The 22,867-nt window shown below is 45.9% G+C and overlaps 1 protein-coding gene across 2 annotated transcripts in view; it reads right to left on the bottom strand.

The window, feature by feature from the left end:
* LGR5 (leucine rich repeat containing G protein-coupled receptor 5) overlaps window positions 1-22,867 on the bottom strand; it is a 113,370-nt gene that overhangs the window by 48,118 nt on the left and 42,385 nt on the right. For both annotated transcript variants that reach the window (XM_044755908.2, XM_070493974.1), the window contains exon 2: window positions 12,187-12,258. In XM_044755908.2, coding sequence (XP_044611843.1) covers window positions 12,187-12,258 — 72 coding nt within the window. The remainder of the gene's footprint in view (window positions 1-12,186; window positions 12,259-22,867) is intronic.

Genomic DNA, 22,867 nt, shown 5'->3' with positions numbered 1-22,867 from the left:
GCACGAGGAGAGGCTGGAGTGGAGTGGAGAGGACAGGAGAGGAGGCTGGAGAGGAGTGGAGAGGGCACGAGGGGAGGCTGGAGTGGAAGGGAGAGGACAGGAGGGGAGGCTGGAGAGCATGCAGGGCCACCACACAGGGCTCTGGAGGCCACGATAAGGACCTGGAGCAGGGCGTGACGTGATCAGACTTGTGTTAAAAGGGTCTTTCTGCTGGGCCCCCTTTAATGAGCAGAACAGACCTTGGGGGTAAGAGGAGAAGCACAGGAGGCAGCGGGAGCTGTTCAAACCAGGGCGCTGGTGTCTCTAACGGGGGGCGATGGTGTGGCACAGCCAGTGGTGGTGGCTAGAGGTGGGCTTTGGTGTAGGAGAAAGAAGAATCCGCCTGACAAGCACTGGGCTCGAGGTGAAGCATAGGCAGCCCAACAAGCAACACTCTGTACTCGTGGCTTCCTTATATGTCACCCACACGCATCTGACCAGTTATCCGAAGGGCTCTACACCACACTGAGGTCAGTGAACTGCGTGAGACTGCACAGCAGAGTCGCTCGTTGAACTGACAGACTCAGGCTCGGCTGACGAGCACTGACAGCTTAGCTCATCCACCAGACTGACTGGTGGCCGTTCCTTTCAGCCGCATGTCCCTGACAGTCCTGCTCAGCCATGTCTTCGATAGTTTATTTTTGAGTTCTGGAACGTAGCCTTAAAATGGCTTTCAAGCTGCATGATGGTTCCTGGGACACTGACTTTGGAAACAGGAAGAACGGCAAACTTTTTATTTACTTATTTTATTAGTTTAAATCATTATTAGGGGTAATGTCTTTCTGTCACATTTCCTGAGGCACGGCTCTTTGCACGAATTGCTTTCCTTTTCTGGGCAAGACTTCCAGAGCCCGTGAGTCAGAACTCACTGTGGGACCAGTGGCCTGTGTCGTCAGGGGAGTCTGTCTGAGAGCTGAGGAAGTCACGACGGAATATGAGCTGCTCGCAGGGCGGTGCAAGGTCTATCTCGTTGACAAAAACAACCATTTAAGGAAATCACTGCATCCTCCCTTATTATGTCGTTACCATGTGGGATGGTTTCAGTCACTTTAAAATTAAACATATATGAACTATAGGGAACAAAAGACTTTCAGATGAGTTCACGAACGGTGAGCACTGCACAGGGAGCTTCCCCGTGGGGACGGGGACTAACGGACGCCTGCAGCCTCGTCCACCAGAGACCCACACACCGTGTGGCTGAGAGGTTTTGTTGTTTGTTTTTTCCCTGTTTCTAAAATTATTTCATGGGAATATCTCTTTCATCATCTTCATTTCTATAAATGAGATACAACTTAAGAAAAATTTTTATATCTTTTTATGTGATATGAAAAAGTTTTTATCCTTAAAGATACAGCTCCACATGTAAGACTCATATTGTCCCACCATTGTTAGTTGTACTGACTTAACTGCCATAAAAAGAAAAAAAATCATTAAGTTACAGCAGACACATTCCTCTTCGAATAAATCAAATAAGTAGATGTTTCGGTGCTGTAACAACAAACTAAAATAATTTTGAGAATGTATGTTTCTTTGAATCTCTAAAGTAAAGTAACCTCAAGGTTTTTTTTTGGTGGCTTCATTTCGTAAAATGGAGGAATGAGAGCAAAGCAAGCAGGTGTGGCCCTGATTTCTCCCCTGGACCTTGACCTGGAGAGCGAGAGCCGGGTGGATAAGGGTGAGCACCGAGCACAGAGGGTGCTGACCCTGCTCTCGGATGGGGACCCTTGGGAAGACTCCTGCGCAGGGGGCCATGGTCCAGCATGGTCCCCTCGGCCCAGTTCCAAAGGCAGAGGAGCACTTTCAGACTAAGGAGAGGCCTGGTGAGTGCTACCAGACCTCCCACGTCAGTTCTTGCAGAACCCTTTCTGTTGCCAGTCTTCCTCTTTTTGCTGAGGAAGACTGGTCCTGAGCTCACATCTGTGCCCATCTTCCTCTATTTTGTATGTGGGATGCATGCCTCAGCATGGCGTGATGAGCGGCGTGTAGGTCCGTGCCCAGGATCCAACCCTGCGAACCCCAGGCCGCCGAAGTGGAGCACATGAACTTAACTGCTGCGCCACTGGGCCAGCCCCAGCAAGAACCCTTTTGACTTCTAACTCTTAGGTATTTTTTTCTTCTTTCCCTTTTTAGTTTTCTTTCCTCTCACCACTAATTTGCTGTGAGACTTAACACAGGTCACCTCTCTTCCCTGGGCCTCATTTCACTTTTTTTAAATGATAGGGTTCTTCCCCAAGGTCTTTTTCTGCCCTAAAGTTGTTTTTATGTTACACGTGCAATTCCTGCTCACCCTCATGCTTTTCTCCCTCATCCTTCCTCCACTCCACTTTTTCTTCTTGTTTATTTTAAGACTTCTCTATCTGGGCTGGCCCCGTGGCCGAGTGGTTAAGTTCGAGCGCTCCGCTGCAGGCGGCCCAGTGTTTCGTTGGTTCGAATCCTGGGTGGACATGGCACTGCTCATCAAACCACGCTGAGGTGGCGTCCCACATGCCACAACTAGAAGGACCCACAACGAAGAATATACAACTATGTACTGGGGGCTTTGGGGAGAAAAAGGAAAAAAAAATAAAATCTTTAAAAAAAAAAGACTTCTCTATCACGTCACTAATATATTTTATTTATTTATTTTGAGGAAGATCAGCCCTGAACTAACATCCACCGCCAATCCTCCTCTTTTTGCTGAGGAAGACTGGCCCTGAGCTAATATCATGCCCATCTTCCTCCACTTTATATGTGGGATGCCTATCACAGTGTGGCTTGCCAAGCAGTGCCATGTCTGCACCCAGGATCCGAACTGGCGAACCCCAGGCCACCGAAGCGGAACGTGTGAACTTAACCACTGTGCTACCAGGTCAGCCCCTGTCACTAACATTTTAAAAGCACCTTCTCATACTTTATATCAGTAGATGCATCAGAGATTATTATGGTCAACATTTTGTAGATAAAGACACCAAAACTCAGAAATGCTTTAGGCAAAATGAAAGACATGGCCTCTGTCCCTTTGCTGATTTCATTTAAATGTAACCTGCTCTTTCCTCCGGAGCATGGAAGCTACAGCAGTGCTTAAGTGATCAGAGCAGGATGACCTTGAGTATGATGATCCTTATGATTTAAAGACGATATCTCAGACCACTCAGCAACTTCCTGCCGGCTCCTGAAGTTACTGTCATCTTCCAACCTTTACAAAGCACATGAGACGCAGAGGCACTCGCTCACACTTGCTGAATTAGTTTGCTCTGGAGATTTGGTGAGGGCAGACATCAGGCTTCACAGGACCAGTTTTCCCTTCTCCCAGTCTGAAGATCTGATGATGCCAGCTTATTTCCAGGTTTCTGGTACTATCGTCTTCTCCTATAAGACACTCATGCTGGATGCAAGGGCCAGACATTAGGGTTTAACTCTCCGTCATTCGTCTTCGGTAAGGTTTGCTGAAGTCTGTTCAGCAGCCTTGGACACAAGAATGATGACATTCCATCAACTGTTTCCCTATTGGAGAAAAAAGTCTTTCCTAATATGCCTGAAGAAATCGAGATTTTCAAAAACTGCGGTATCTACGCACCTCCCTCAATAAGTTAAGCATATCTAATTGGTCAAATCCAGGCCAAAATCATCCTTTCTTAACCTGTGTATTTACGACCATATTAAATTTTGTTTTCATTATTAGATAAGATAAAAAACATTCGGATATCAAGGTTTAAGGGCTAAGAGAGCACTGAACTGAATACTGGAGCTCTTCAGGTCAACAGGGAGCTCCTGCCGTGGGCGGACGGCCCTATGGTTTCTCTAACCACAGACTAACGACATTCAGTTTCCAGCTCCTTTGTGACGTCTTCCTTAGTGACCTCAGTCCACAGTCAGCTTCCCTGTAGGACATATTCTACACAATGCTGTCTATAGAGGTTCATTTTCTACTCTTTTTTTTTTTTTGAGGAAGATTAGCCCTGAGCTAACTACTGCCAATCCTCCTCTTTTTTTTGAGGAAGACTGGCCCTGAGCTAACATCCATGCCCATCTTCCTCTACTTTATATGTGGCATGCCTACCACAGCATGGCTTGCCAAGCAGTGCCATGTCCGCACCCGGGATCGGAACCTGTGAACCCTGGGCCGTTGAAGCAGAATGAGCACACTTAACTGCTGTGCCACTGGGCCGGCCCCTTCTCCTCTTTTATATGTAGTCTACCTGATTCACTTATAGGCTTCTAAGGTCAAGAATCTTATTGCCTGCCCAGAGCAGGGAGCTGAATCAATGGTTATTGATTGATCATTTGATCTTGTTTCCAAAAACAGCTGGCCAAAGGGCTGCAGTTGCTCAGGTCTGACATAACTGTTCCAAGATGGCTGGCTGGTCATTACATACCCAGATCAGAAAAGCTGAAGGATGTTCCTTCTTCATTCCGCATCAGATTTAATTCAGCAATTGACTTGAGTACTTTTAATTTGCCACCTACAGTGCTTTTGGGCATCCAAATAGTATTTACCTTTTATTAAACAATTTATAAGTGCTAGGCACAATGTTAAGTTCCTTATATACATTGTGCTATTTAATTATTATAAAAATCATATTAAACAATGACACGATTATTCCTCATTTACAGATGGAAAGTGGGCCTATGCAAGGCTAAGTTATTTGCTCATGCTTATGTACAAAAGTTTATACAAGAGAATTTGCTTCAACCATAGCATTTTGACTCCAAAATTTGAGTTTTTAACTATTACTTTGGTTAAAAGTAGGTTGGTCTGGAGCTTAGGTTGGTGAGGAGCAACCAATCTAAAAAAGGAAAAATACAAGGACACTTGGCTGCATCACTTGAGGTATTGGCCTTAAGAAAACTGTTGCTCACTCTTCTTATTCAAGGTCCTCTGGTTGCCCTCAGATTCCATACCATCTGACCACCCTCTCCACTAGGACCCTTTTTTAATTCTCATCCTCCACACACAGATGTTCCTCAAGCCTCTGTCGTCACACCTTCTCTGTCTACTTTAGTGTGCATTGCCATCACCATGCGAGGCATAAAAAGTCCGGATCCCCAGGCCCCAACACAGATTTAGTGGATTAGAGTTTCTGGGGGAAAGGATTTGGGAATCCGCATTTTTTTTAAAGATTGGCACCTGAGCTAACATCTGTTGCCAATCTTTTTTTTTCTTCTCTTCTTCTCCCCAAATCCCCCCAGTACACAGTTTCATATTTTTCAGTTGTGGGCCCTTCTAGTTGTGGCATGTGGGATGCCACCTCAGCACGGCCTGACGAGCGGTGCCATTTCCACGCCCAGGATCCGAACCAGCAAAACCCGGGGCTGCCGAAGTGGAGCATACGAACTCAACCAGTCAGCCGTGGGGCCAGCCCCTCGGGAATCTGCATTTTTAACAAGCAGCCCAGGTGATTTTAATCTGGGTCGAGCCCCACCCTGGGACACAGAGCCTATGTCCTCTCTCAAGGTCCTCATCTGCCCAGCCACCTCTGTGTAAACAACTCTCGAGTCGTTATCTCTAGAACAGACTCCTCGTGCTCAAGACCCACATTCCACTGTATTGTTGACATTTCCAATGTCCTGCGGGCACCTTACACTTAGGATATCCAGAACCCGACATCCTTTTGCTTCCAAAATATCAGTCGTTCCCCTTGAATTCCCCGTTTCTCTTGACTCTGCCCCACAAGTCTCCTGGCTCCTAATCCTTCAGCCTTACTCAGAACCACGTCTCACGTTCAGACGTCTCTTTCAGTCCCTACGTTCAGTCACCTGATGAGTCCCTGACTGTCTTCCTTTGCTCTGAATCTTCCACACATCCCAGCGGGTCTCAGCCCACTGCAGAGCTTTAAAAGAATGAACCTGGGCCCCACTGAGACCCATTAAATGAGAATTGCTGGGAATAAGCCTTGGTAATTAGTAGTTTTAAAAAAGCTCCAGGTGATTCTAATGCAGATTCAAGATGGGAGATTCCTAAACGATTCGCCCAGTTCAACACCACAGGTCACCTGGAGACTCTTTGTGGTCTCCATCCCCAGGACGATGATTCATTCACTAGTCGTTGGAGGATTAGGAGAGGGGATTCGTCAATGGGTTTCAACAGTTATCCGGAGGAGACAATGAGAACCTGAAGCAGGTGGAATGGAACAGAGTGAACACATGGAAAGACAATATGGAACTAAGAGCTTTAGGACTTGGAAACTGGCTGATACAGGAGTGTGAGAGGAAGAATGACAGACACAAAAGGAGTGAGAGACACAGCAATCACAGGTGTGGGAAATACGAACGCGATGGCCAGCAGGAAAGGCAGGAGGAGGAGCTTGCTGGGGGGTGTGGATGAATCTGGTTCTGCCCCTGCAGAGCTCTAGAGCACTGGGGGGTAGGCGGACGTGTCCCTTAGGGAGTGAAGATTCTCAGTGTGGTCCTGAGACCAGCAGGACGGGCATCCTCCCTCCCACCCCAATCTGCCAGAGAGACCGTGGTGGGGGGGTAGCAACGTGCAGTTTAACAAGCACCCAGGTGACTCTGATGTCACTAAAATTCGAGAACCACTGACTTAGGGGCAGTGGTCCTCAAACTTTGTCATGCATCAAAACCCCCTGGACAGCATGTTGAAGGCGGTTTCTTGAGCCCAGTCCTAAATTTCTCACTCACTGGGTTGGGGTTTGCATTTCTAAGAAGCTTACCTGTGAAGCCAGTGCTGCTGTCCAGGGAACACACTTTGAGAACCACTCGTCCAGCAATAAAAGGCAAAAGAGATCTGAACCAGAAATGCAGACCTGGGGGGTCATCCGCGTAACAGAAATAGTTCAAGTCGTGGGTTTCCTTCCCTGACAGCTGCAGCCTTCTCCCAATGGGTCACTCTGCTTTCGTTATTCCCAGTCTATTCTGCATACAGAAGTCAGAGAAATCTTCCAAAATCACAAATCCTATTACTTCACTAGCTTCACAAGAAGCTCCGTGGCTTCCCGTTGCCCTTATCTGAACTGCACACACAGTCTGATTGGTCCGCATGATCTGCTCTTTGCCTTCCTCCCAACCCTGCCCATGTCCCTCCCTCTCCTTCTCTCTCCAGCCACCCATTGTTCAGATGCACAGACACGGCACTCTTCCCCACCTCAGGGCCTCTGCCCACTACGTTCCCCTGCCAGAAACTCTCCACCCAGCTCTCAGGGCCACCCACCATGCTTCCTTCTGATCCCCACTGAGATGTCACCTTCTTAGAGAGCCTTTCCTTCCTTGTCGCCCCTCTTTATTTACTCTCTACCTAACCATGTCTGTGCTCCTCATCACTCTTGTCACAATCAGCAATCTTACAGGGGTTGGTTCCCTTCTTGTCATCTGTCCCCCTCACCAGGCTGTAAGCTCCCTAACGTGGGAACTTGTTGAACGAGTGTGAACTTAGCAAGTCCTGTGAGCTTCCCAGTGGCTCAACAAACATGTGTTGAGCGAATGAACCAAAGAGTATGAGAGAGGAGACACTAAAATTAAGTGTAGAAATTAGGGAATATGTACATTTTACAGGAGTTGGAGGAGAAAGGAAAGCTGCGGAGAACAAGAGGAGGAGGCAGAGGGGTAGGGAACTTTCAGAGGGTGCCTAGTTGTCAGAATGAAAGAGATAGTCACAGACATACACCTTCAGGGCACATACAAGACAAGCCATAGATAAACGTCTACATCTAGCCTCATGGATAGATGTTTGGAAGAGAACCAAAGTAGCTGCCGTGAAATAACACTGCAGAGTTTCAGGAGGCAGCATTCATGATCTAGGGCCAGATCTATGAAGACAGGAGGCTGAACACTGTGACAAGGATGAGGAGTGGGACGATCATTCACGGACATGAAGGGGTTTTCATTTTCCTAACACAATCCAACTTGCGAGTTACAGTTCACCAAAGTTCTCTCATCGTCACGTCATTCTATTTTCAGAAAAAAATCTCAAAGACCCACGGACGGCTCTCACCACGATGAGGAAGGAGAGGGCGCACGGCACTTGCTTTCAGGAAGGTGGGTGGTCTCTCATCACAAATTTCATCGGCATTAACAGACATCTGCTAATTTTGGACAGATTCTTCAAGGCCAACCACAACATGAGCAAACAGCTCTCGGGAACAACAGTAACTTAAAAACAGATCTCCCTAGAACTTCTCACCTTCCTTCCTGAATCAAGTATTTGATTCCAATAGTATTCGAATCTGGGAAATTTTAAAATACTACTCAGAAATAAAGGCCTTTAACTTAGACTGTTTAAAACGGTAAAAATTCATTCTCCCTCTGGTTTAATCAGACCATCCATCTAAGTCTGGAACTTGTAGATCAGCACTGGGCATAGTCTGTCATCAGCTCCTACATCTGACCCACTCTCTGATGAAATGTAGGATCTTTTATTTGTCCAAAGAGCAAACACAGACATGGAGCCTCTGAATGGACAGACTGGAGAAGACCCCGTTGGAGAGAACCGTGGCAGCTGCTCAGGTGATGAAGTCTGGTGAAGAATGAGCTGTGCCGGCGCCTGCGTCCCTCAAAGCTGGTGGTCAGAAACAGCAAGTCCTTCACAGGCCCGCATCCCCGGGGGCCTGCAAAACGAAGCTCACAAGCAGGAACAAAGGAGGCCAGAATCTTCCTGGGGCTGCTTTTATTTTACTAATACAGCGCGTTATACATGCATTGTATGCATGTACCAGATTCATCCTCCTTCCAGTCATCCTCAGAAACATCTCAGAGCACAGGCAGGCCAGCTTGACCGCTCCCTCTGAGGCCAGGGACGTCAGGGTCATCAGGTGGGAAATGGCAGAGCCCGGACGCCTGCTCCGGATCCCAGCACTCCTCTCTGCACAGCATGGCATCAGCACACGCAGAGACGGCTTCCGAACCCTAGCTCTAACACCTACCAGCTCCATTATCCTGGGGAAGGTCCTTATTTTCTCTGTACTTCAGCTTTTTTTTTAATCTGTGAACTGGGAATAATAACAACATGTACCTTGATGGGGTTGTTGAGAGGATTAGGTGGGATAACGTGTGTGAAGCACTTTGAACAGTGCCTGGCGCAGTAAGCTATTACTGTTATACTTATAGTATATTATTATTTCAAAGATCTAATACTCTAGAAGAGAATGTAGACTTGAACGTAGCTTAGTCTAACAGGACAATCAGAAACATAACAAAAACACACTCAAAATGTTCTCCAAAGCAGGTACTTTTTTAAAGAAAAACACAACACCCTAAATTCAGCCTTGGGAACAAAGGAATAAACCAAGCAGAGCTGATCACTTTTCCAGGTCCTACAAATACTATCCCCTTTGGCCACTAAATGAATAATGACGACTTCAAAACATCAGTCAGATGCAACACATAGTATCTTTAGGAAAATGGTCTTGATGCTAAATTCAGCAAGTCGGCCAGCTCAGCAGTGAGAAGTCCAGAACCGAGTGCATGATCCGTAAAGGGTCTCTACTTCTGAAGTTCTGACTCCACGGTCAAGATACTTGATGGAGTTTCCAGAAACATAAAAATAAGACAATACAGAAAAACAGCATTTTCAAATGGTTGTTTCCTGCCTCCCCCTTTTTTTTCCTGATTTTTCTCAATTATCTTTTAAAAAACTGGCCTTGGAAGAGAATTAACCTCCACCTCAAAGAAAGAGGAGTTACTTTGAATGAGCTGGGTCACTGAGAGAGGAAGCCTTTTAAACAAAGTCCCTGGGGAAGTGAATTATTTATTGATTCAGTTTGTGGCCTAACGTTGAAGTGTGTGATGGGGAGAGTGGGAGCCTTTTGCCATCGCATATTGTAAGGGTATTAAAGAAAGAAGGATAGGAAATGCATGTCTTAGAAATACGGGGGCAAATGAGACTAAGTGTTGTGTATTAATTATGGTGGAAGAGGGAGGGTGAGAAGGATGTAAATAAGAAAAAAATCCAGGCATTTAAAATTTACTAATATTTAAAAATATTGGCTAATGTTAACTAAATCTGTTACTTTTTTCTAATGCGACTCACTTGTATAAGAAGCTCCTTTTACACATTTGGCTTTCCCATTAGTTCATTCATTCATTCATCAAAAATGTACAGATTTAAAAAATTTTTTTTCTTCTTCTTCTCCCCAAAGCCCCCTAGTACATAGCTGTATATTCTGGCTGTGAGTGCCTCTGGTCATGGCATGTGGGACTCCTCCTCAGCATGGCTTGATGAGCAGTGCCATGTCTGTGCCCAGGATTCAAACCAGCAAACCCTGGGTCACTGAAGCAGAGCATGCAAACTTAACCACTCAGCCATGGGGCTTGCCCCTAGATTATTTATTACACACCAGCTGTGACTAAGACAGACATGTTCCTGACAAATAGAAATGGCAAGCAATAGGATATATTGGAATATTTGAGGAAGCCATTTGGTGTAAATCTAATTTGGCCTGACTTTGTTTTTCCAAAAAGGCCTGACATGGCCATCGAACATGCATTGTATATCTGCTTTAAACATTTCCTATGGCAAGAACAAATGCCCATAAGATAAAGGCGCAACTTCCCCCCACGTTGGCATTTCCTTAAGGATAAGCATCTCTCCCTAGGCTAGGAACTGATTGCTGTGCTCACCTTTGACCACCCAGCTCACCGCTGACCACCCAGCTTGAGACAACAGACCTGCCACCCTGCTGTGTCCACCGAGACAGCAGACCTACCTGCTGTTTCCATCAATCGCTGTGCCGACAGAGCAGTCTCACGACTATTGTAAAAGGGACATTTCAATCCTGTGTGAAACATCCTCTTTGGGGGTATATAACCACTCTGTTCACCCCACTTCTTTGGTGCCCTTTCTTCCTTCAGGAAGAAGGGCCCCGGGCCATGGTCCTCACATTTTAGCTCAGAATAAACTCACCCAAATTTTCATTTATACATTGGTTATGGATTATTTTCATCCGCACTCCCAACCCTGGAGAAGCTGACGTTCTAGCAATGGGAATGGCCAGAGAGAAAAGGGAGAGGGGAAAAGAGGCGTCTGAAACCCAGAGTGAAGCTCCATCCTCGAATGACAGAAACTCATCTAAGCTTCCCCAACAACCCCCTCGGTGACAGTCTGGGCATATCCAGCTGATTTCAGTAGTAAAATAATAGCATTTGTTAAAAGTATAAGGCCATCAAAAATAAATATAGATAAAAATCTAGGGAAGAAGTTAGAGAATATTATCCTCTTGAAACAAAAACATGTAATTTGGTAGTGACAGAGCATTCTTTGCACCTCCAAGGGTGGACCGAGTGGTGCATCAACAATTTAAATTACGCCCCAGCTGGACTCTGACTTTGGGATTTATAAAGGAAGTATTTTCAAAAGAGGTCATTGCCTAAACACTTCCTTTAATCAACAGTCAGAGGATTTACTCAACCGATGGTGCCAAACTCTTCTCGTGAAGATTGTGATGGCGCATCACGCCCTCCATCCTCTCACTCAAAAGGGTAAGGATCAAGTGGGTTTTTAAATGCAGATTTGGGGTTTATATAGTTCTTTTTCATCTTCTGGAAAGTGATTACTAGGCTTAATCAAAATTCCTCTGTGTATGATTAACTAATTTTAGCTCTCTTCTTATTTTTTCACAGTGAGTTTGGGAGAGCCCAGTTTTAAGTCCTCTGTGGATTTCATGTTTTTCTGTTGAAGCTTTGAGGGAAGAGTAAGAAAATAGTGAATTTTTACAGAAATGTAAATAGGAAAATTTAATTTTTAAATTTTGAAAATTAAAAGTGACGTGGACAAGAAGCTTTGGTGCTATGAAATATGTATTCAATTCTCCTGTCACAAGCCGAACCACGTGGCAGTTTTTGGTTTTGATTATAGCTTTACTTGCTATTTTAATAAACATGAACCAATATTCAAACTTTTAATATCCTGCTGTTTAACCATTTCCAAAGAGCCATCCAGCTTTTTTAAACAGCCTTTGTTTTAAAATTTTCATTTGTTTGGCTTAGTCTCACCTTCGAAAGTTGTAGCCTAATGGTAAACTCTTTTATAAGCTGATTTCCAGAATCATAAGCCGTTCTTTTTTTCCCTCCCAACTAAGTGTTTCCTCATGTGCCAAAATTGCTGGCGCTGACAGCTTTTCTGCCTTGTTTTATCTGGTTCCCACAAGTAAGTGCGGCACACACACACAGAACGCGTCCAGCGCTGACTGGCCGTCCCACGGCCACAGTGGTACTCACAGCTCCTCCAGGAAGCGGAGGCCGCGCAGGGGGTGCGGGGGCAGCTGGCTGATGTTGTTCATGCTGAGGTCTCTGTAGAGGAAAACAGACAGCCTGTGAGGAGCAGCGTCCCCACCACGAGGAAACCCAGCTGTTCAGTTCACACTTTTCAAGCAATGCAGCCAAATGAACTCATTCTTCTGCTTGACAAATGAATCGCTATTTTACATCTTAGACGCATTCCTTTCCTCTCGCCCCACCTCCCAACATCATGGGTCTCTATCAGATTAGAGACCCCAGGAAAGCTCATATGAATCAAAATGATTTGACCGTCCAGGCATGGTTGTAATTCTTCGTGTTTAAAGTTACATGAGTAGGACAGCAGAGGAAACACATAACTCAACTGTGTGTCCTGCTTTGAGTCTCGTGACAAAGAGAAATGTCTTCACCGTGCGACTCTGGGAGTCCTGCTTCTCTGGGACTATAAGCATCTTGTAAAAACAAATGTTTTGATTCAAAGAAACTTGAAAAAACAAAACAAAACAAAACAAGACAAAAAGCCTATTCCTTCCTTCAATGTGTTCCTCTTGCAGGTTCTCGGATTGCATTAAATACGTGAAATGAACCAGAAAACAAGGATGTAATGTGACCCAGCGCTGAGCACCCTTCCTGCTGGGCCTGCACAGTAGTTCCTGGCACAGGAAACAACAAGCCACTTTGGGCAGAACTCAATCAATTTTTGTTTTACGCAAAACTCCGCGTAATTAGATTTTATTCTGTTTTTACTTTTCTGTTTCTTTACCGTTTCCCAAGTGTGCCATCCGCACCTCAGAGGCCAAAGGCTGAGTGCTGGAGTCCCATCCGACCAGCTAAGAGTTGTAGAGACAGTCACTGGAGGTTAGACTTAAAAATGGCCGGCTCTCAAACCCGAATCAGCGCCAGCGCCGTTCCAACCTCAGACCAGGTCTGCACACTTAAAGTTCATCTCGAGGGAACACAATGAGCTTCTGTTTATTTATCATTTTTTATTGATTGACATAACATTGCATTAGTTTTAGGTGCATTACACTGCAGAATGATCGCCACAAGTCTAGTTAACATATGTCACTATACACCTACAAATTTTTTTTCTCATGATAAGAACTTTTAAGATTTACTCTCTTAGCAAATTCCAAATATACAACACAGTATTGTTAGCTAGTCACCACGCTAAGCCCCAGGACTTATTTATCTTGTAACCAGAAGTTTGTATCTTTTGACCTCTTCACCTGTGAGCTTTTTAAAATCTGGATTACTCCTGTTATCGAAGTGGCCACACCCACTGCACTCAGCCAGCCAACTTCAGCATTGATAGCTTGGTGCCTTTACCAAATATTAACTTTTAATCAGCGATGCTAAGAATTGAGGGACCATTCACTCACTGCCTTTAAAAAGTCACTAGCATGTACAAGGAAGATAAAATATTTTGCTAAGGTTTCAGAGTACAGTAAAAAAAACCCCATAATTATTAATTTTAGTATGTTAGTAAACAGCCACGTAGCTGAGTAGAATGTTATGTTCTCAAGCTAAAACTAAACAACACCTGCCACTCTCCTCTCCTCCCATATTTTCTGTGTGATTGGGACAAACACTGATCCCATCCATGTGAGAAAGCTCTAAACAGAACATGGAAATTCGCATACGAAGGAGGTTCATAAGCTCACATTATTTTAGCATCATTCTCTTATTTCAGGCGCCTGGAAGTGTTCCCACAGGAGCACTCCTCTGCCAACGGGATGGGCACACATTGTCAGGGCGCCCGGGCATGGATCCCCCCTCTCCCCATCCCCTGGCTGCACTGTCTTGGAAAAGTCACGTCCCTGTGCTGGCTTCCTCGTATCTGAACGGGGCATCTCTGCATTAAAAGTTTGATACCCTGTGATCAGCTGTTTCCAATCAGAAGGGAGTGACAATTTTCTTCTTAAAAGGGGAGTACCTCCCGTTCCCTCGGGAACCAACGACTTCTCAGAGTCACTGACCCTGTGGTTCCTCTCAGAAAAGGAGCTGGTCCTGAGAAGCCAGCTGCTTACGCCCTCTCTAACGAGGCCGCCACCCTCTTAGGAGCGGCCAGCAGTGCACGTGAGCCTACGGCAGAAAGCAACTCGGAATCCGTCTACAGTAGAAGGAAGGAGGCCTTCAAAATACAAACTCAAAGTGGGTAAGGCAGAAGCGAACTTGTCTGCACGCACCTCCCCCCTCTGTGTGCACCACTGCAACGATGTTCAAGTGAAACAGGTCCAAACTATCTGTGGCGACAGGACAATTTTTAAAAATGTCTAATTTGCTCTAGACTTACATTTTTATAAAATAAAAATTACTTACTAGAAAAGTGAAATAAAAACAAAGATACACAAAACAGAAGTTCAATAATTTGTCATGTGATTCAACAGAGATTATTAAATTACTATAAATGTTTCTAAACCTTTACTCTCAAATTCATATCTGTCGCGGGTCGGTAAAAAGCAGCCTAGCCAGCCAGGCCATGGGCCTCTCTGGTCACAATGCTGCTCTTCACCCAGCGGGCGAGGCTAGGATAGTTCAGCCCGCTGGGTGGAGAGCTAATGATCATGGAGGAGCCCCAGCTGTGGAGGGCAGTGCCCAATGGCCAGACGCTGCTGACCCACCAGGACCCCGTCCAGGACAGGAGGCTCTGAGGGGCGGCCTCCGTTGCATGGAGTCCGTGGGAGCCCTGGTGGAACGAACTGTCTCCTTGCCTCCGTGGTTTGGCTCTTCCTTTTTTCCAAGAACATTTCTACTCTGCACAAAAATATCCTCACTTTTACTCTTAAGTGATTTTTAAACTTTTCCTTTTTTTTCTATACCATTTGGTCTTTCTGATGCCTGGAACAGATACAGCCTTAGTAGCAGCGGGTGAAGGGACTTTAAAATAATTTTAAGCCTGTGCATTATTTACTTTTTTAAACTATTATTTTAAAAATGTCCCTATTTTGCATTTTGCTCATGATTCAGTTTCCTAACATCAATGAAGCCATGTAATGGATTTCTTTAATTTTTCCATCTTTGGCAAGATGTTGGAATTAATTTTGAAGAACTGGTCACTAGGTAAAAGACTTCATAAGCAATGGAGGATTTATTGTGACAAGACGGTGAAATGCGTTAAACGACCCCGTGCCATCTCTAGCCACCTCTTGTCTGTGCTGTCAGTGAAAGGTCCAGGAACCTGGGATATTCTGTGGGAGCAGGTGAATCGATTGGACTCACCCAAGGAGCTTTAGAAAGTATCATGCCTGGGTCCCATCCCCAGAGTCCTGAGTCGATTAGCCCACTGTGGGCGCTGGGACTCTGAAAGCTTCTTGATGACCTGAATGTCAGCCAAGGCTGAGAACCACCGCAGGACAAACTTCTAAATTTCTAGACGGTGCTCTGAGCTCGCCACTCACTCGAAAGTGAGGAGTTTTACGATTACTGAAGTGCTGTCCTCTGCACAGAGTGTTCCATTCAGGCAGACAGCACGTATCTCCCGAAAATGTTCTTGTTGCTTGCAGCTCTATTATTTTTCTTCATTTGACAAATATTGATTGCACACTAACTGTGGGCAGGTCTAGGAACACAGAGGAGAACGAATCTGAGTCATCTTTGACTCCTCCCTTCCTCGCGCCACTGCGTGTAAGACGCAGTGTTAGCTCTGCCACAGACCCTGCCTCTGGGTCCCTCTCCTCGCGGCTCCCTCGCTCAGGTCCTTCCACACTGACAGCTGTTCTGCTCTCTGTGCCTACTGCGTCTCCTCCTTCTGGGGTGTCGTCCTCACCAAGGCCAGAGAGGGCGCCCTGAAAAGTCCACCCAGTCTCGTCATGTGCTCAGAGCCACCGCCAGCCAGGAAGAGAGGCTCCCCCTCTGGGGGGTAGTGGTAAGTTACAGAAGAGGTCCTCTTCCACCCACTGAGGCAGCCAGAGCAGGTAGGGTGAATGGCTGGGCCAGCAGGTCAGCCCCTGTGGCAGGCACAGCAGAAGGCCCTCTGGGGTGGCCCTGCCCCCTGCCCGAGAACGTCTGCAGCTCCGGGTCTCAGAGGAACCTCACTGCTCAGGCCCTTCAGGATCTGGCCTAACACGCACAGCCACCTTGGTCTCTCACCACCTTCCTCTTCGCAGCACCTGCTCCAGTGGCACTGACAGTCCTGTCCCTCTTGGCTGTCTCCACACCCATGATTCTCTCTCCCCGGAATGCATTTTCCTCTCTGCTTCCAAACCGCCACTCTTGTGCTCCCCCACCCAGGATCTAGCTGAACAGACCGCTGTGTTTCTGACACAGCCTCTCATCATTCCAGTCAGGCTGCTCCCCCTTCAGCCTCTGGTCCTTGGATGCGCCCAGTGTCAGAGCCTCGTCTTAGCCTGAGCTCTCACATCCATCAGCTGGGCCACGATCTCACCAACACCCTCACCTCGCTCGCCCTGTCTGTTGTTTCACTCCACTGGCAAAACCCCAGCTCTGGAAACACTGTAATCATCTTCTCTGTTACTGTCCCAGAGTCCTGGGAGCTCCGAGGAAGAGAAAACTCACAGACGTGCAGGTCAGTCTACAAACCCACGGCCTCTGCGGCTCTAACAGGGCTGCACAATCCTGTTGTTGCTGCTCAGTTCGCTCCTGCAGGGACGGCTGAACCCTTGACTACCCGCCTCACACCTCTTAACTGATGACCACGCCTCGTGGGGCGCTTCCCTCCTACTCATGGAAATGACTGGACTCGAGGCCCGAGTGTGACACAGGCCACACGCTTGTTCTCTTGCCCTGCTCCCTCTACCCAGACTTCTCTCCTCGCTCAACCCTGCTCACGGGCGCCAACCTCCAGGATGCTACAGCACTTCACTCCACAAATCATTCCATTTCCTGTAATTGGCCTTTTCCTCTTCCCTTCAAGGTACAGGCGTGTCAAGTCTTTCCACGACTAGAACAAAAGGAAAGCAGGATCTTTTGACCCATGACTTCCCTTACCTGCTACCCAGTCTCTCTCATTCCTTCGGCCTGTTTCTAGTCTACAACTGCAGTCTCTTCTTCCCGCTTCCTTTCCAACCCGCAACACACAGGCTTCCACCTCTACACGCCCAAGAAACAGACACCTGCATGTTGTCAGACCCACAGAACTCACGACTTGCGGGCCCCTCTCCTGCGCCCTTTCTGGAAACTCTGCTCCATTGGTTTCCAAGTCATCATTCTCTCAGGACGCTTTCCCACTTTCCCAGCCTTTCAGCTCCCAGACCCCTCTGTGGGGCTTCTTCTGTCCACCCCGAATGCCGTGTTGTCTGGAGTCTGCAGCCTCCACCCACTCTCCCTGGAGGCCAGCACTTACTCTCGTGGGTTCAAGTGTCACTCAGATGCCATAAAAGCCCCAAATCCATATTCCTGGTCTTAATCTCTCTCCTAAACCTCTGAGCACATATCTGATTTCCTTCTGGATATGTCCACTTAGCCATCTTACAAGAAGGCACCATGTCCAAAACGGAGTAATTATTTTCTATTCCAAACTTCTCTCTCTCTCTGTAGAGCCAGTGTCCAGTTAGTGCCACCACCATCTTCCTGCAGAGGAAGCCCAGATCTTGGATGCTCTTCACGTCTTCTTCCTTTTCCATCCTCTCCCCATCCGTCTCCTTACTCTGCCTGGTGCAGGCTCTCACTCTCTCTGCCCAGTCTCCTGTAGCGTCAGCAGAGTCTCCACACAGAAGACACTCAGTGAGTGTCAACGTGACCGGTCTTCAACTGCCTCCCTCCTGTGAGCGAGCACAGGATCTTGCCCAGTCAATTTAAAAAATCACGTTTCTTCTCAAATGTCTACACTGCTCCTCAGCGTGAGGCACACAACTCTCTGGTATAAAATACTTTTGGGAACAAAATCACTCTGTGTCGTGCTGTCTTCCACACGACATTTGCTCACAGTGAGGGTTCTGGTTTCTCTTTTCAGTTGATCCTATTTGCTTTCTGTCCCAGGGATCTTCAGGGAGGCTCTCCCCTGCAAGGTCCCCTTTGTTCCACCCTGTGCTCAAGCTCCTTCCCACTCCTGCCGCTGCTCCTCCTCCTCCTCCTTCTTTCCATCTTCTATGTCCTTCTACTTTTCCCTCTCTCCTCCTCCTCCTGCAGAAATCTCTTTCCTTCCAGTTCTGTGCATTTGCCGTGGGAGTGACTGCAGCAGGCACTCAGTCCACCATTGTAACATCCAGCCACACTGTCTACACCTGTGACTCGGAACATGAATGGGTGAAAAAAGAGGCCGTTCCCTAGAGTGTGACTTATACAAATTAAGAAAACAACAAAAAAATGGTTCTTTAATCTCTGCCCAGTTGAAGACAAATATTTTCTTCTTTAGCAGCACAGTGCAATTCTTATTTCTTCTAAGTACAATCGCTTCCAATGTGTCTTGGGAGATCCAGGAGCATTTAGCTTTCTGTCAGGTGCCTTTGTTAACAATGGACCAGGCGGGAGCCACTCCAGCACTTCCTAATTGATCACTTTTCAAATATGTTCCTAGAGATAAGCCCTCCTGTGAACTTCAAAAGGAAAAGTGCAGGTTTGAGCAGCATTTTGTGAATAATGGCATCTCCAAGTACTTTTCTCATGTTATTGTTTTCAACTCTAAAACAACGTATCTTTGAAAAATAGTTTTTACTGAAGTATAACATATATGGGAACATGAATAAATCCTAACTATCCAGCCCACTGAGTTTTCACCATGTGAGCACACCCTGTAAAGCAGCACAAGTCAACAGAACACGGCCATCACCTCAGAAGCCTGTCGGGTTCCCCTCCGCTAACTACCCTCCCAGGAGGGACTAGTCTGCTGACTTCTAACATTTTATAGTAGTTTTGATTGGTTTTGGTCTTTCTATAAATGGAATCATACAGTGCATAGCTTTTTTTTTAAGGTGATTTTTAAGAGTGTTTTTAGGTTCACAGCAGAATCGAGAGGAAGGTACAGAGATTTCCCATACGTCCCCTGTCCCCACATGTGCAGCCTCCCACACTACCAACATCCCCACCAGATGGTTCACTGTTACAACTGATGGACCTACCGACACATCCCAACCCCCCAAAGTCCACAGCTCACGTCAGGTCCACTCTTGGTGCTGTACATTCTGTGAGTTTGGACAAAGGTATAATGACATGAATCCCCCAGCACAGTGCAATACAGAGTATTTTCACTGCCCTAAAGGTCCTCTGTGCTCCATCTATTCATCCCTCCCCTCCCCCACCCCAATACTCAACTTCCTGCTGTCTCCATAGTTCTGCTTTTTCCAGAATGTCGTATGGCTGAGTCACACAGCATGTAGACTTTTCACATTGGCTTCTTTCACTTAGTAATACAGAGCATAGTTTGTGTTTTTCTGGCTTCTTTCACTTATTATGAGATTTACCCATGTGTTGTGCATAGTAATAGTTTATTCCTTCTCAATGCAACATAGTATCTCATTTTATTATATCACAATTTATTTATCCACTCCACTGCGGATGGACATTTGGGTTCTCTCCAGTGTGTAGCTATTATGAATAGTGCTGCTATAAACGTTCCTAAACATCTTTTGTTGACCATTATTTGTGTGTGTTTTGGCTAGTACCCATCTAGGGGCAGAAGTGCTGGTCTTGGTTTATGCATACGTTCAGCTTTAATAAATCCTGCCAGACTGTTTCCTAAAGTGGTTCTATTGATTCATACTCCCACCAGCAGGGCATGAGAAGCCCAGTTGTTTCATATCCCATTGTTTCCGTTTGTTGACACTAAAACTGATATTACTTCTCTTTTAAATTTTAGTCATTTTTTTGGGGCCGCTGGGTGGCGCAGTGGTTAGGTGTGCACGTTCCGCTTTGGTGGCCCGGGGTTCGCCGGTTCAGATCCCCGGTGCGGACATGGCACTGCTCGGCACACCATGCTGTGGTAGGCGTCCCTCATATAAAATAGAGGAAGATGGAAACAAAACAAAACAAAACAAAACAAAAGATAGAGGAAGATGGGCATGGATGTTAGCTCAGGGCCAGTCTTCCTCAGCAAAAAGAGGAGGATTGGCAGCAGTTAGCACAGGGCTAATCTTCTTCCTCAAAAAAAAAATTTAGTCATTTTGGCTAAACTACACTGGTATGTCCCTGTGGTTTTAACCTGCATTCCCCCATGTCTAAGAGAGTTGAGTATCTCTTCATGTGACTTTTGGCCATCAGGATACCCTTTTTTGCAAAGTGCCAGAAGAATATTTTTTCTTATTTGATGATCTTCAAATTAGAAGTAAAACTGACGTGTTATAAGAAGTAAAACTATTCACTGAAACGTGAGGAAACGGCTGATAATCTCCTTAGTCACCTTCCAGTGTTACTACTTTTCCTGAGGTCCCAAAAGTATTCTTTGAAATGTCGACAGTGTAATAGTTAAGAGTGTGTATTCTGAGCTGTTCTGCCTCAGTTTGAGTCCCGGCTTTGCTGTTTCTGAGCTGAATAACCTCAAGCAAGTTATTTAACACCTTGTGCCTCAGTTACCTAATCTGTGAAACAAAGATAATGAGTATCTGCTTTACAGGATGGTTATGAGAAATAACATTTCTCACAAAATAACTTTTGAGCGAATATATGTAAAGTCCTTAAAACAGACCTGGCACGTTATATACACTACATATTTTGCTGTCATTTCTATTCTGACATAGAATCTCAATGTTTTTACAAATTAAAACTCTTACCTGTACAGATGTATCAACAGGAGAGAATTATTAACTTACTCATGTTTATGGTTATCTTGAAAAATCTTTCTAAAATTACAGGATAATTCTTAAATGTCTAGAGACAGCTGGCTTATGTTTTACTAGTCCTTTTGTTTTATTAATTTTTTAATGGACACTGTGAAAAGGCAGAGCCTCAAATTAAAGCTCATTTGAAAAATTTTACATGGTCATTCCCATCTCATAGATGGGAAAAGTTACGTGGCTGGCCATTCCTCCGCCTCATTTACTTTATGTCAACAACAAGAGAAGAGAGAGGTGTGGGGTGATCACGTATCCAAAAGCCTCAAGTACTCAGAACACCCCCAAAATGGGGAACTCAGCAACAGGAAACACAATAAAACAAACGAACAAAGGAAAAACAGCAATGGAAATCACATCCTCTGAACAGTCAGAATCAGAAGCCACAGGTCGGTCACGGATGCTCACACACTTTTCTCAGAGGAAAAGGTCCCAGTCAGCGGGAAGCATTCTTTATTTGGGCAATCTTGGTGGGTTTTTGTTTTGTTTTGAAGTCCACAGGAGCCAGTTACCTGTGGGAGGCAGACTCCACAAGGCTGGCAGTGACGCGCAGAAGCAGATTTAAGAACTAAAATCATCATCATCATCATCAAACACATGGTTCTTTGATCACTTAGTGTAACCGTTCTGGATGTTTCAGAAGCTTTCAACCAGCTTGGAACCAATTTTTCTCCCAATAGTGCAGTGCTTTGACATTCTAAGGGACAGTCAGTCATGAAAAATCATCAGGAAAGGTTAAGTGTCTAGGAACAGCCCAGGGTTCTCTCTCCTGATCTTCTCGGTGAACAGCTTACCACCTTGAACGAGCACCCAAATGACAGGTCTTCAATTCTGAAAGTCTTCACAGGTTAATTAGCCAGTTACGTGGAACTCAACGCATTTTAAAGGGAAACTGATCCCCGTCCCCCCTCGCCCAAAACCAGTCTTTCCCTCTGTGCCTCCTGCTCCTGGGTGATGCATCCCCATTATGAGTCTCTCATGCAACAGAGCTGGAAGCCTCAGACTTATTGTTCACGTCTTCCCATCATTCATCCTGAGCCTCCTCCAAATGGCCTTTAGCTCTACTGACTACATCTCTGAAATGTTCCTGGAATAACAACTAACACTGACCCCAGAGACACACACACACACACACACACACAGAGCCTAACGAGTGTTCAGGTAACAACCCATTTTACAGATGAGGAAAGCGGCACGGACAACCTCAGCTCTCCCAGGACGACGCCAGCAGTAACTGGGAGAGTCAGGGTCTGAACCCGGATCGTCTGACTCCACGGCTGTGGGATCAGCCTATGCAGCCACACTGTACACTGGAACGCACATCTAATTCCCACTTTTTGCTGCCTGTGGACACCATTGTGGATCTCTGGTTGCTTTTACCTCTTGGCCAGCCCCTTTGGAGTGACTCTATTCTGACCATTTCTCTGGACCATTGACTCTGTTCCACTTAGCCTTTGGACAGCATCTTTTGGCTCCTTCTTGACTCCAGGGTATGCAGCCCTGGTCCATCTCTCTCCCAGCCTCAGATTCCAGAATTCTAGTTGGAACTCTGGGCTTCCCACTCATCTGCCAGGGGAGGTCAACCAATCGCAATGAGATCTCAATGGTCCTCTCTGCTTTCATTCTTCCCTTCCCAGGCCATCTGGAGTTATCTTAATTTTTTTCCTGAAGGATAAAGGACCTGATATTTTATACCGTGCTTCCTTTTTTTCTTTTAACAATAACTCCACTTACTTGTCTAGGACTTTACAGCTTACAAAGCACTTTCGCGACCACAGATTTGTCTCTCTGTGAGACCTTTGAACGTGGCTATTTGCAGAGTCTTAACTAAGACTGTGCTATAATTCACAATACTACTGCTCACTGGAGTGATAGATTCTGATTTCCTTATGCTTAAAAAAATCAAACAACTGGCTTTGGCACTAGAAGAGGGTTTC

The sequence above is a fragment of the Equus asinus genome, chromosome 22, assembly GCF_041296235.1.
Source record: "Equus asinus isolate D_3611 breed Donkey chromosome 22, EquAss-T2T_v2, whole genome shotgun sequence".
NCBI lineage: Eukaryota > Metazoa > Chordata > Mammalia > Perissodactyla > Equidae > Equus > Equus asinus.
The sequence above is the reverse complement of the archived record's forward strand: the minus strand, read 5'-3'. Positions and strand labels throughout refer to the sequence as shown.